General features: G+C 51.2%; 1 protein-coding gene across 1 annotated transcript in view; it reads right to left on the reverse strand.

Moving 5' to 3' along the window:
* Positions 1-13,251, reverse strand: part of PAPPA2 (pappalysin 2) — an 89,472-nt gene that overhangs the window by 42,950 nt on the left and 33,271 nt on the right. The window contains exons 4-12 of the mRNA XM_054072477.1: positions 12,519-12,812; positions 11,642-11,834; positions 10,030-10,151; positions 7,552-8,044; positions 6,898-7,026; positions 5,453-5,544; positions 5,023-5,216; positions 3,728-3,865; positions 40-175 (exon numbers count right to left, since the gene is read on the reverse strand). Coding sequence (XP_053928452.1) covers positions 40-175; positions 3,728-3,865; positions 5,023-5,216; positions 5,453-5,544; positions 6,898-7,026; positions 7,552-8,044; positions 10,030-10,151; positions 11,642-11,834; positions 12,519-12,812 — 1,791 coding nt within the window. The remainder of the gene's footprint in view (positions 1-39; positions 176-3,727; positions 3,866-5,022; positions 5,217-5,452; positions 5,545-6,897; positions 7,027-7,551; positions 8,045-10,029; positions 10,152-11,641; positions 11,835-12,518; positions 12,813-13,251) is intronic.

Here is a 13,251-nt window from a genome sequence, read left to right on the forward strand (position 1 = left end):
GATAGCACAGGCTGATGCCACAGCCCGTAGGATGCTCACCCAAAGAGTGGTTCAGCCCATCTATGTCGCTCAGCTGGACGGTCACCCTTGGCTCGTGCTTGTTGCTTGGGACTGTGCCATCAGAGGCCAGGAAGACCAGGAGGGCAGTGGGCACCACAGGTCTCTCAAAGCACACCTGGGCAGAAGGGCAAGAGACACTCTGAGAGCGTGCACAGCAATATATCCTTTCTGATCCCATATATACAAGATGGAAATAAAGAGAGAGTGTGGGGAGAGAGCGGGAGCAGGATTGGGGGGGTCAGAGGCATGCAGGGCAGCAAATGTGTGAGGAGACAGAGAAGGGAAGAAAGGGTAGAGGAATACAGCCCATTCCTCCTGATTTCCCTTCTCCCTTTCACCAGTTTTCCCTTTGTGTATCAGTCCCACTTTGCCATAAACTGAAGACATCTTCCCAGTTTCCACATTTGTGGGTGTTAAAATTGAGCAACACCTGACCAAGACTTGGACAATCTCCTTTCTGCCCTCCCTTCCCCAGGCTCCGACTTGCACCCCGCCCAGCACCAGTCAGGCAAGCGAGGCACCCAGAGAACAAGGCTACCAGTCCTGAAAACTTTTCTACTGAAATATTTCCAGTCATAAAACTCCAAAGAACAGCCCTGGTACCTGGAGTGACTGCAAACTGTCCGTCAGCCAACACGTGGAAAGATTTGTGGGAAGAAGTCCTGCCTGCTAGGAGAGCCAACAGCTCCCCACTTGTCTGCAGCCCCGAAGGCTACACGAGGCAGCTGGGAAACTCGTGGCATCAGTCATGGCAGGGCAGATGTTCTTTGGAAGTAAGAGGATAGAAATGTTTTTCTCCCCCACCCTGGTGCCCCCCACCCAGTGCTGAATGTGTTTTGATCGAGACCCACCCTACAGAGTGTTTTTGTCGGATACCATGTGGAAGTAGGCCAGAAACGCAAGGCAAAGGTGTATTTTGGAGAAGGACAAGTCCTGTCAGGCTGGGCACAGCCCAAGGAGCAGACTGCAGGAGCGGAGGGGACAACCACTCGATCTGCAACAGCAGCCCAGCTTTGGGGTGTGGTTTGTGCCACACCAGACATTGCTCATTCATGGAGGCAGGAGAAAACCATGGACTTCATCCTGTGGGTCCCATCCTGCAAGGAGGTGCTCAGCAGCAAACGCTCACGAGTGAGTGCCGAACGCTGCCTGCGTGCTCCCATGGCCAGGGTTTGCTCTTGCACAGGACCGACCCTGCTGCAAGGAATGGAACAGGAGGCTGGTTTTGTTTGGTAGATAGCCTCGCTGTGTCCTCCACCTGAGCTCAGAAGCTCATGAGAAAAGAAAGCAAGAAGAGAGAAAAGATGAAGAAGAGCTGGCAGTGCTCAGACCGTGCTCCAAGGAACGCCCCCCCAGGACAGCAGCAGCTGGAAACCCTGTGGATTTTAACCCATCTACCTACTCCTAACTCCTCCAAGCACAGTTCCTCAGAGGAGGAGACATGGTTGGAGTAGTCAGGTGAGGCTTTCCTTGGACTACACAGCTTAAGGTGGAGGGTTTAGTCTTTCCCCTTCCTACGGTGCATCAAGTGCCTCAAGTCAGACCAATAGCAGCTGATTTGACTAACTTCCCAAATCACAGAATCATAGAATGGTTCGAGTTGGAAGGAACCACAAACCCCCCCGTCCAGTTCCAATCCCTGCCATGGGCAGGGACACCTCCCACTGGACCAAGGCACTCATAGCCTCATTCTTTTCTTTAATACGTGTCATGTGCTTGGTCACAGCAGGCTATCATCTTAATTTTTCTCCCTCTCTCTCCCTCTTTCTGTTTAATTTCCTGCATATTGCACATCCTGACTTGCTTACAAGGGATTTTGATTTCTCTCCTCATCAAGCGTCTTAAAAACTGAGAACAAAGCATGACCGGAGATCTGCAAATCATAAGGATTCCCACCTGCAGACGGACCCAAGGGGCATGGCAGATGCTTCATGAGGTGGCACAGGCACACACCCCCCTTGACCCAAGTCCACTTAGAGCGTGACTCAGCCTTTCCTTGCTCATCGGTGCCACCTTTTGAGAAACTCTGTAGGAAGCAATTCCTACCACCTAATGAGCTTTGTGGTGTGGCTCTAACTCGAGTGACAAGTTGGATGGGGCCTTAAGCATCCTGGTCCAGTGGGAGGTGTCCCTGCCCATGGCCAGGGGGTTGGAACTGGATGGGCTTTAAGGTCCCTTCCAACCCAAACCATTCTATGACACAGGTGCAACAACTTTTAAATGCCCATGGGCTTTGGTGGCCATGAAACTCCATGCACACGTGGGTATGCATGTGCATGAGCAGCACCGTTTCTGGCTGGGCAGGCGAGCGTGTTAGGCATGTTGTCAACAAGAAACTGTCTTTCCTAACCCAATATGTTACCAATCATGCAAACTATTAAAAAGAAGGGGGAAAAAAAAAGAAAAAAGAAAAAGGGCATATTTATTACTAGTCCATAAATAATTTTATGGGCGGAAAATAATAGCACTCCTAGAGAGAGCACGGAGAAACAGTAATGAAAGGCTTTAATATAAACATCCACAGAGGAAGAGAACTGACCACAAGCTCCAATAAAACTGGAACACAGTTTAACCCCTGGTGAGAAGTGGAAAGCAAGCTTTCATCTAGGTAGGGTAGAGAGGGAGATCGCTGCTTTCTAGCTAGCGGAGGAAGAAAGGAGGCACATTTGTCATGGCCAGAGACTGAAACCAGAAAGTAGGTTGTGAGCACACAGACAAGGAAAAAAGGAAAAAGAAACCCAGTTAAACGAAGTTTTTAGGAGAGACAGGGGCAACAGCCATGTTTATTGACCAAGTGTTGATGATTCACCGAGTCGTCTGAGCGCCTTGGGAAGAGGCCCTCTCTAGCCAACCCTGAGCAAGGCAGGGCAAGGTGCCCCTCGAACTGCAGAGGAAGCAGCGTGCCAGAGCCAGGCTTTCCAGTAACACCAGGCAACAGCCACGAAACCTCTAAACTGCGTCTGTGGTCAGAAAATCAACACTGTAAAAAAGCACGTTTTCCCAACCCTCCGTTCTCCTCTGCCCACTGGGACAGAGCGTTTTGACCCTCCAGGAGTCCCTCCAAAGGCAGCCCCCAGCCCCTGAGAGCCCCCACCGGGCTGCAAGACCAGTACCTTGCGCACACAAGTGCCTCCTCTGGTTTAGAGTCACCGGAGGGGCACAGGAGGATCTACAAGCCACAGCCGATTTCTGTGGACCCGGAGGGTGCTCGGCCACAACTTGGAGTGCTCAGGACCCATCAGGGTGGCAGAGTACATCCAGCTACTCTCTGTTGTTTTTCACAGCCACCGGGAACAAAGGCAAATAAACACTGCCGTGCCCACCTTTTGCGGGTGAAACGGCACAGCTTGACTGCAGGGAACAGTCAGGAGTAAGTTGTTTCTCAGCCTCAACACATTTCTGTGGGCTTCTGGTTTCAGGCACAGCCCTTCTGCTGGCAATCTGCCCCAGGATGGGTTTGCTGTTCACAGTGGGAATATGGCAACTACGTAAGACCCAGCCACAGGCACGGGTTTGCAAAGAGTTCAGTAGGATACAAAGTCCTATCTGAGCAGTTTTATAAACTGCTGTAGCTTCCACAGGACAGAAACGGATGGATCTTTGCCACCGAAGTGCTAAGGTGAAGACAAACCAATCTCTCTGTGCCTGGCCACACATTCTCATTTACCTTGAGCCAAACTCCTTCTTCACTCGTGGGCATCTTCTCCTCATCTGGATCCTGAGCATTGTCTTGGCTGGGAGTGCAGGGGAACCAAGCAGCCAGTGAAAGGTCCTGTGGCACATCACGAAGGTGGGATTTACATGCCTGAAAGGAGAGAGATTTATTTCAACTCAGAACGCAGCAAAGAAAGTGAGAGGAAGAAACAGCACCTATGAAAACCTTAAGGAAGACTCAATAAATGTTGAGAAGGATCCTAAGTTGGTTCCTAACACAAAGACAATTAGGATGTGGGTTCCTAAGCAGGAGTGACAGCTCACCACCCACACTTGTACAGGAGGCCTTTGGCATTTTGAGGTGCTGCAAATGTGCTGTTTAAGCACCTCATGGTGTCTGTGAGGCTGAGTAAGAAATAACAAGCCAGACTGTGAGATGGTAGGTGAGACCACAGCCTCCTGATTTTGGCTGGGCTCATGAGATTAAAAGTGTGATTCATCTGTCTGAATACCAGTCTTCTGTGACATTTGATGCCTTGTGATATCCCGGACACCCCCACAGGGCCGGCAGGCAAAGCCTGGGAGATGCTTGTGTTGTCAGGAGCAGACACCTGAGCCCAAGGCATGTTCACCCGGGCAATTTCATCATGCTGCAGGTCACAAGAAAATTGTTCCTTGTAACAGGTCGATATATATAAAGGACTAAATGTGACCTCTCTACATATCCCTTTCCCTTCTTCAGCTTGCTAGGAAAGAACATACACACACAGCACGTTAACACCGATCAGGCAAAATCCCATCTTAGACCTCTAGGCCCTGCTCCAAAGCCCATATGAAAGATGGGAACTCTCTCATTGATTTTTCCCTGGCTTCAGATCAGAGAGTTTGAGAGCAGCACAGATGCTGATGTATGCATGACTTTATCCTTTCAGGCCCTGACCTTATAAGGTATTAGACTGACGGGATTCTTTTAACCAGCAGTGGGACTACTCACACGCTCAACGCCGTACGTTTAGCCGGTGGCGTGGGGGTGAGTCACTGCGCAGCAAACTACGCAGGGGAGGTGCTCCCTGCCTTGGTTAAACACCCTTCTGTGTTCCTGGGCTTAGGGACAACTGAAAGAGAGATGTGAGAAATGCCCAGGTCTTCTACTGGCTCCCTGCACGGGAATGTAGCAACCAAACAACACTTCCAAAGTCGCTCTGAAGACTTTGGGTTTGCTTCAGCACAGTCTTGCAGCAGTGACTTCCCAGACTTCACGACATGGGCTTTGCTAGAAAAGTCTTTTCCAGCTGTGCATCTGTTTACCTTTACAACGGGCTCTCCAGTGACCAAGGAAACCGGGCAGGACTTCGCATCCTGGTGGGAGGAGTAGGCTTTCACTGCCCACAGATCCACGTATCCATCAGGCGTGTGGGGACCACAGTCCAAGACACTGCTTGTCTTCTCAAACGGCTCACAAACACCATCTCCATCATGCACGTAGCACAGGCTTAGTTCCCCTGTGAGGAGACCAGAGATGACCTGTTTACAAACCAGGCTCCAGGCATGAACTTCTCCTCCTGGCTGTTTAGCCCTGGCATTTCCCACCACAAGGGCCTGATGAGCTCTGTGGACGACTCCAGCGGCAGATCCACAGATGCAACAAAGTGCATCACACCCTACTCTGAGGAGCACTATGAAAAACGTACAGTTTTGATTCCAGATCAAAAAGATGTTTTGGTCCATTTGGACTCACCAACACAGTTGAAGCCTTTTTCCATTTTACACTTCCTGGAACAGCCATCTCCATCCAGCAAGTTCCCGTCATCGCATTCCTCCTCCAGGCTCCTAAGAGGACAACAGCCAGACGTGTTAACATCACTCTTGACTCAACACTCCTGTGTTTCTGCTCAGTCACGAACGAGGACCTCACATCTTGGTTCCACTTCCACAGAAGAAGGGAGAAAAGGAAGAACAACATGTGGTTTAAGATAGAGAGAAAACACCATATTTCCCCAGGGGAAAGAAAGAGGTTGAAAACGCAGATATGGGAGAAGGCAGGACTGTACTGTGACTTTCTTATAAGACTGAGACAAGAACTACAGGAGAACAAAGCTTTGTACAATGGAGGAAGTGGACTACCAAGCATCAGGAAGACTTGCTGCTGGAAAAAGCAAGTGCTGGAGAGAGCAAGAGGTTCAGAGATGGGGCTGGTCTTTCAGTGGGGGCTGGAGAAGGGGAGGGAGAGGGGAGAGAGAAGTTCAGCCCAAGAGGAGACAAGAATCAGCTCCCAGCTGACATGCACAGCATCTCAAGAGTGAAAAACAAAAAAACCCTGAGTAGTTTCCTTTGAAAAAACCTTCAGACGTATGTCTTGTGATGGTTGCCCACCTCTGCCCTCATCTAACAGTAAAGATCCTGTGTGTCCCATCTTCCTACCTCTCGCTCATTATACATGTGGTATAGAGAGAAAAACTTTCACAAAGCTTTCTACATGGCCTTCCACACAACAGCTCAGAACAGGAAAGCCTGCCAAAAATCTCAGCTGTCATCTGACCATTTCTGCTCCTCTCACTTTTCTATAGACTTTGACAAGAGCCTAATGTGGTCATTTGCTCTCTCTGGAGCAAGTCCAGAGTATAAATTTATGCCGAAGGCATGCCAGATTACACCGCTTTAGCAGCTAGCCCTGCTGTAAGCATCTTCGCCTTGCTGGGTCTTGTACCATACGACAAACACTCTTGCGTTTGCTTCAATTGTCCACTTTCCTCAACTATTGAAAGCCATTTGCAAAGGAAAGTGATTCTGAGTAATCTGGAAGCCAGACTCTTGAAAAGCTGAAATATGGAACTGTGGTGTCATTATCCCCAAAGGGAGCGGGTGAACCACTGAGCAGAAGTGTCAGACACCGCGATAGTTCACTGAGCTGGGCCAGAATGCAAGCACTGCAGCCAAACACAGAGGATATTCAGGCTGGACCTCTCGTGCAGATCCTGCTTCTGGAAAAGACAGCTCCATCTCCTGCGCACATGGCATTTTACAAAACACAAGCTCTATAGTCCGCAGTCTGCAGGAGAGATTCAGTGCAGCATCTGCAGTCAAGTACCGACGGGCAGAGGACCAACCTGCTGCTGCCCATCGGGGCAGGCTGACCCGAGAGTTTAAAGAACCTCAGCTGAAAGCTTGTGCTTCTTGACTTACATGGTCACTTTCCCATCCCCACAGTAGGGTGCTCCATGGATGTGGACGAGTGGAGGGGAGGCTTCTCCTAAGGTTGTCCCAGAGACTGCTTGCACCTGGTAGCGGTACACCTGCCCAGGTGTGACTTCCCTGCAGGAACAGACAGGATTTGAATAAAGAGCAGGAGGAAACAGCTCTTGCATCCGCAGCAGATTTGCCCACCACAGCTATAGAAATCACATTTGTACCCCGGCAGTATCAGTTTGACGCATCTTTGTACTCTATACTGCCAAAGGCAGAGACTGTGGCAAGAAGGTCTCTGCTAGGTCATGCAGAGTGGCCTGATGCTTATTTCCCCAGGACCTGAGCTGAGGAGAAGCTGCGTTAACTCCAACAATCATTTTAGTGGTTGTCTTGATGGTGAAAATATTTCTGGGTTTAATGAGCTCCTTCTAGTTCATGCGAGCTCCTGGGCAAGGGTCATCTAGCATGATGGCTCTGCAACGAGCTTCCTCAAAGCTGAAGAGGGAATGCATTCATGGCATTGGACACGGTAATTCCGTGGGGGTGGAAACCAAAACACAAGGAAAATCATCCAAAGGCAGCACCTGAGAAGCTCATCATAGTTATCCCAGCCACCCACTCAGCCTGCGACGGAGCAGCCCCATCACTCACATGTCAACGAACTGGCGGCGCGCCTGTGCTGGGGCAGCAGGGGATCCATTTGCAAACGGGGGGTCGCGGAGGACGCGGTACTGGATCAGCTTGCAGGAGGAGCAGAGAGAGCTCTGTGGCATGGAGGTCAGCAGGGCCGTGTCTATCTCCATCCTCTCATCAAAGGTGTAGATTTTGACTCCGGACACCTTTTTAGGGATGTTGAGCTTCACGGTAAAAGGGACATCACAGAAGGTGTCCAGGGGGCCCAGGTGGATTGACTCCCCCTGTTCTGTCAAGACTTCGATGTCAGACAGCGCCTTGGGAGAGCTCGTGGAGAGGTACGTAGTCCAGAGGGTGAGGGAATCGGGGTAGACGGGGTGCAGGAAACGCAGCTCCAGGATGCAGCCGTCTGGCTGAGGGCACGGCACCGTCATGTTCATGTGGTACAGGTGGAGCTCTGGACTCCAGGCCTGCAGGCTGGGCTCGCAGGGCTGGTCCACGTCTGGGGGACCTGAGCAGAAGGGTTGAGGAGGGGGCTGGTGAGAATCAGAGGACAGCTGACCTCGCAGGGGATCCAGAGGATGGTCCTCCCTGCAGGTACCCCCTAGGCGCTTACGCTGTAGCTGCACACCCACATGTGTTTGCATCCTCTGCAGGTCTGTGCCAGAGCTGGAGGCATCTGCCCTAACATTCTAGGAAGCAATAAGCACCACCAGCCTTCCCAGCTCCTGGGTATGCACAAAAGGCTTGGCAGATCTGGTGTCTCACAGCTCTCTAAAACAGGAACAGTGGCATCCTGGTCACAGCGCCAAGCTCTAGAGACAACCTGGACACAGCTGGGAACATAAAGTTTGCTCTGGTATCATGGGTGCAGAAGACTTGCCAAGGGCACCTGAATGTCAAGTCTCTGTCACTGCATGAATTTGGATATAGGCTAAGGAGAGCAGAGACCAAAGATTTCCACAGGCATATGCTGGAATAGGTCACAGGAAGGAAGGAACCAGGACCAAAGCAAGCCAGGAAAGCAGCTCCGGAAGGCTGTTCCTCCACCATGACCTCCAGGATGGTGTCCAGGCTGACCTCAGATCACCAAGCCTGCCTCCCATGGTGGTGGATTGGCACTCAGCAAGAGGAATAGAGCATCATGCTTTCAGTCCCAGAAAACATCACTAGAATTCCTCATCCTGTAGTAGAAACACTCTTGTCTTCATCAACCACTGCAAGCGCTTCTTAGGGCCCAGCACGAAATCAAAGCCTGAATCCGTTTAATATTAGTCTTGTAAAAACCATAAAACCTGTCTTTTTGGAATAATAGAATGCTTTGGGTTGGAAGGGACTTTTATGGGTCATCCAGTCCAAACCTCCTGCGGGAGCAGGGACATTTTTAACCAGATCAGGTTGCTCAGAACCCCATCCAACCTGACTTTGAATGTTGCTCTTTCACCAGAGCAAACACACACTCGTGATAACTGCATGTCCTGCCGGGAGAGAACAATATATGATAATTGCAGAAGCAGTTTTAATTTGCGAGTGAATCAGACAGACACTGGCAATAAGCGAGCTAAGCTTTGATTTGTTCAGTATCACTGAATAAGCACAAATAAAGTTGTTCCCCCCTCCAACTTGCAATGCTAGCAAGAGATACTTAAATCAAAGTTTCCAAGAAGAGAACCTCAACTGTCCGCTGACACTCTTGTTCTCAAAGCATGGGCTACATCCCAAAGGCATAATAATGTCCAAGCTGCACTTTCTCTAAAACCACACCACCCTGGCACATTTTCAGTTGACCTCAGTGTCTCAAAAGTGCAGGTGCACAGAAGTAACAGCCTCTCCAGCTCCACGTGGTTCAGCAGCAGCATGTGCACTATGTACAGCTCATGGGATCGTTTCACCTGATCTCCTGCCTCCTCTGCTTTGCTCTCTGAGAAGTTGAAGCAGTGTGAAAAGCCCAACAGCTCCAATGGCAGTTGTATGACCCTAAAAGCCACCACCATGCCCACCAGGTGGGTTTCTAAACCAGCATCTGGGCCTCAGCACAAGGGAGGCTGTCACACCCTGCTGTTCAGGTTGCCAGTGAGGAATCGCATCCACCAGATTGCCCAGGGCTTGGTATAGACTCAGTATGACTGAGAAAGGAGCTCTTCTTGCTCCCTTTGGACAAAGCTGCATCAAAGCCTGTGAATATCCCATATTTTTTGGATGAGATCCCAAAGTCTGTATCGGAAGACTTTATTTCGATGAGATGCCCCTCCCTTTTGGTCAGTATCTCTGACACCATCCTGGGATTAACATCAGGGCATCAGTTTGTTTGACCAAAGCCAGAAGGCAGTTACCAGGTATCTCCTGGGCACCTATACTTCCTTCCTGCACTGAAGAGCCTCCCCCAAAAGGGGACATCTCACTCTCTAGAAGTAAAACAGCTTCTTTGTCTTTTCCCAACAAGATCTTATCTCTCTCTGGGACATCCACAGCCATGGGAAGAGAGGAGGTGCTTACCTTCTGCTTCTTCTGGGGTCCAGTAGCCAGAGGAATCACAGACCCGAGGGGAAGAGGCTTCATGCACATACTGATGGAAGGTGCCGTCCTCAGCACAGTTGTCACAGAGCTTGTCCTGCTCCCTGCAGACAGAAGACAAAGGCATTGACGTGTCTAATCATGACCAGTTAATTTTCCATCCATGTTTGTCCAAGCAGGATCAGATGGGAAGTTGGAAAAGCAAAGCTAAGCTCCCAGGAAGGCTCTGGGCATATCATCCTGCTTGGAATAAGCTTTGTCAAAGACTGGAGAATACCGTAGGACAAGTCAGGTTTAATCCCTCCCCTTCTGCAGCCTCTCTAAGTAGTCTTGGATGAGCCACTGAAGCCTGTTCCTACCCACGAAGCAGAGCCAGCAGGACTCATGCTTCCCAGGGCAATGCCTCTGCAGCTGGGTGGGTCCATCTGGGTCTATCTCCACCAATCCCCAGAGCCAGGCTTTTGGCTTTTGTCACTACTGCAATACAAGACAGTCACAATAATACCACTTAAAGAGAGCTCTTCGGGAAATAAAAAGATGATTTTCTGTGATAAAGATCAGCCCCAGACCCTTTCCTTGGCAAATTTGTAACAGAGGACGTAGAACCTGCACCATGGACAAACTGGTCCCAAACTGGTTATGAGCAAGAGGCAGGGATGGATCTGAAGACCCAGCACCTGCCTCCTAGACTCATGTTTTCCTGCTCCCAAACCACTCCATTCTCCACCAAATCAGCCTGGATGGCTCAAGGCCACCCAGCGCTTGGAGGTTCTGGTGTCTGTGGGGGTAACAGGTATGCACGCTTACCATCCCTGGGTGAAAGGTCCATTGTGGGGAGCATCAGTTCCTTGAAAAGGCAGTAAACACTGACCCAGGGTTGTCCCAGCTGCCCTCAAACATGCCTTTCTTCTAATTGCAAAACCTTTGTGAAGCAGCTTTAAAACAATTTCAAGAGCTCTTTAACACACGATTGTGGTTCCATAATAAAATCATGGAGCTGGTGGAAATCGAAATGTTTTAGTAAGAGGGACTGCTGAAGAGAGGCATTTGGTGGCATATCCAGGTCTTGGTGACTTCCCAGCGTTGGGGAGAAGGAAGCCAGACACCCAGCACTCAGGGCCAGCCAAACAGCTCTGGTTCTTCAACATTATTTCTCTGGCTTGAAAAGTTTCCTGACTTACCCCCCGTTAGTTACACCACGAGTCCGTGACAGTGCTGGGAACGAAACCCAGCTCTTGCGGTTCGAGCTCCCTGCCTTAACCACAAGGCTGCATTTCCTCCTGGTAAATGGCTGTTTTATACAGTAAGTGCTAAATGAAGCTCATTTTTCATTCCGTGATTGCACTCAAGGGTTTAAGAATTGGCATTGCCTCCTGACACTCTTTGGCTTCCCCTCTCGGCACCCTGACAGCAGAAAGCTTGCGGGAGAGCTCATATGCCAGCAGGGCCATCACAGCAGCCCAGATCTTGTGTCTGAGAGCTCTGCTGGAGATGACCAAGGGGGAAAGAAGGTGGGAGGTCCTGCAGCGGATCCCTTGTCCCTTCAGCAGGCTCCCGAGCAAGCCCAAGGCCGTCGCCAAAGCACATCCCTTACCTCTCGTGGATGACACCGCTGATGGGAGGCAGCCAGTAGATGCTGAGGGAGTCCTGTGTCTGCCCAGTGACCATGGGAGGGATTGGGATGGGCGTGGGCTTCTTGCTCTGGCCCCAGCGCGGGTACACCAGGTCCAGGTAGCAATGCATCCGCGCCACTTGGTTAGGGGTGAAGGTGTTGGTGCAGTCATCATCTGCGGCAAGAGAGGTGGCAGGGATCAGCCGGCAGAGCATGGCAGCGTGCACCCTTCCCCATCTCCGGGCTCCGATTGGGGAACACCTGGGAGACACCGGCCTGTGGCGGCTCTCCCAGGACGACTCTCTGGTGTCGTGTGTCCCCGGCGCCGCAAGATGGCGCTGCCTCAGCAGCTCCCCAGCGCGGCACTTGTCAGCGCGGCTGCGGCCGCGGGGCAGCGCCGCCGTCCTCGCGGGACAGGCGGGGGTCAGCGGGGGGACAGGCTGCGCTGCGGGCTCCGGTCCTTCCGGCTGCCAGGGGAACCCCAGCCCCCCCAGCACGCCTTCAGAAACAGAGCCAAAAGGGCTCCACTCGGAGGTCCCAAACTATAACGGCAGCTGCAGAAGTAGTAATAAATAATCGTGAAACAGCACTAATAATAAAGTTGCTTCAGGACCGGAGAATAAAGGCACACCACCACGCAGAGAGAATGGCCTCAGCGCGTCTCCAGTGACCTACAGACCGGCAGGGAGGGAGGGAGGGATGGAATCGGCCCACGGCCTCCCTGCCCACCGTGAGGGACCACGAGGGACCGCGTCTGTTAGCGGCTGAAGGAAAGTGCTGTTGACAGAGGGGTCGGAAGAGAAGCCCAGGTGTCTCGGAAGGCGGCCCCGTACAACGCCTCACAGCCCTTACTCGTTACCTGTGTAACTCATGTAGTTGTTGAAGGGCGTTCCAGTGAAGTGCGTCTGGCCGCAGGTGTCGTTGGTAGGCTCTGGATCCCGACAGAGTTTACTCTTTGGAGTGGGGGCAGTGTCTGCACAAAGGTCTCCCGTTTCCATAGATGGAGTTGTTTCCCTGCAGGGATCATCACAAGATTCCCGCTCGCTCACTCCCTTAAAGACATGGTACAGCCCCAGGACGTGTCCCACTTCGTGGATCATGGTGTTGGTATGGCCGTGCATACCATAATAAGCAGGGTTGAGGACAACTCCACCTACAATTGAAAGTACAGAGAACATCATCCAGAGAAAGAGGCAGCAGGCAGCCGCTGCTACCTGTGCTAGGCAAAATTCCTCTCATTGTTCTTCCAGGTCACAAATGAGGTGCCAGATGGAGACGTGAAGATGGACAAATTCATCCTCTTGCAGGATGGGAAGAAGACTCCTTTGCATTCTTGGAGCAGAAAGGGATGAGTGTATTTTCTCCCCCTTCTGATCAAACCACCCCCCCAATCCCTTCAATCATTTCAGCTACCATTTTACTCTGCATTTTTTCAAGTGTTTATAATTCAGTGTCTGCTTTGGTTCACACGTACAACTCCAAGCAAGGTTTGGAGCTGAGGCACCAAACTGAGATATGCTGTGGGCTGACAGGGACAATCTTTTAAACTAGAGGAGAGAAGACCTCCCCTAGCCTAGGCAGTTCACTAAAGC

Source organism: Cuculus canorus, chromosome 8 (assembly GCF_017976375.1).
Source record: "Cuculus canorus isolate bCucCan1 chromosome 8, bCucCan1.pri, whole genome shotgun sequence".
Lineage (NCBI taxonomy): Eukaryota > Metazoa > Chordata > Aves > Cuculiformes > Cuculidae > Cuculus > Cuculus canorus.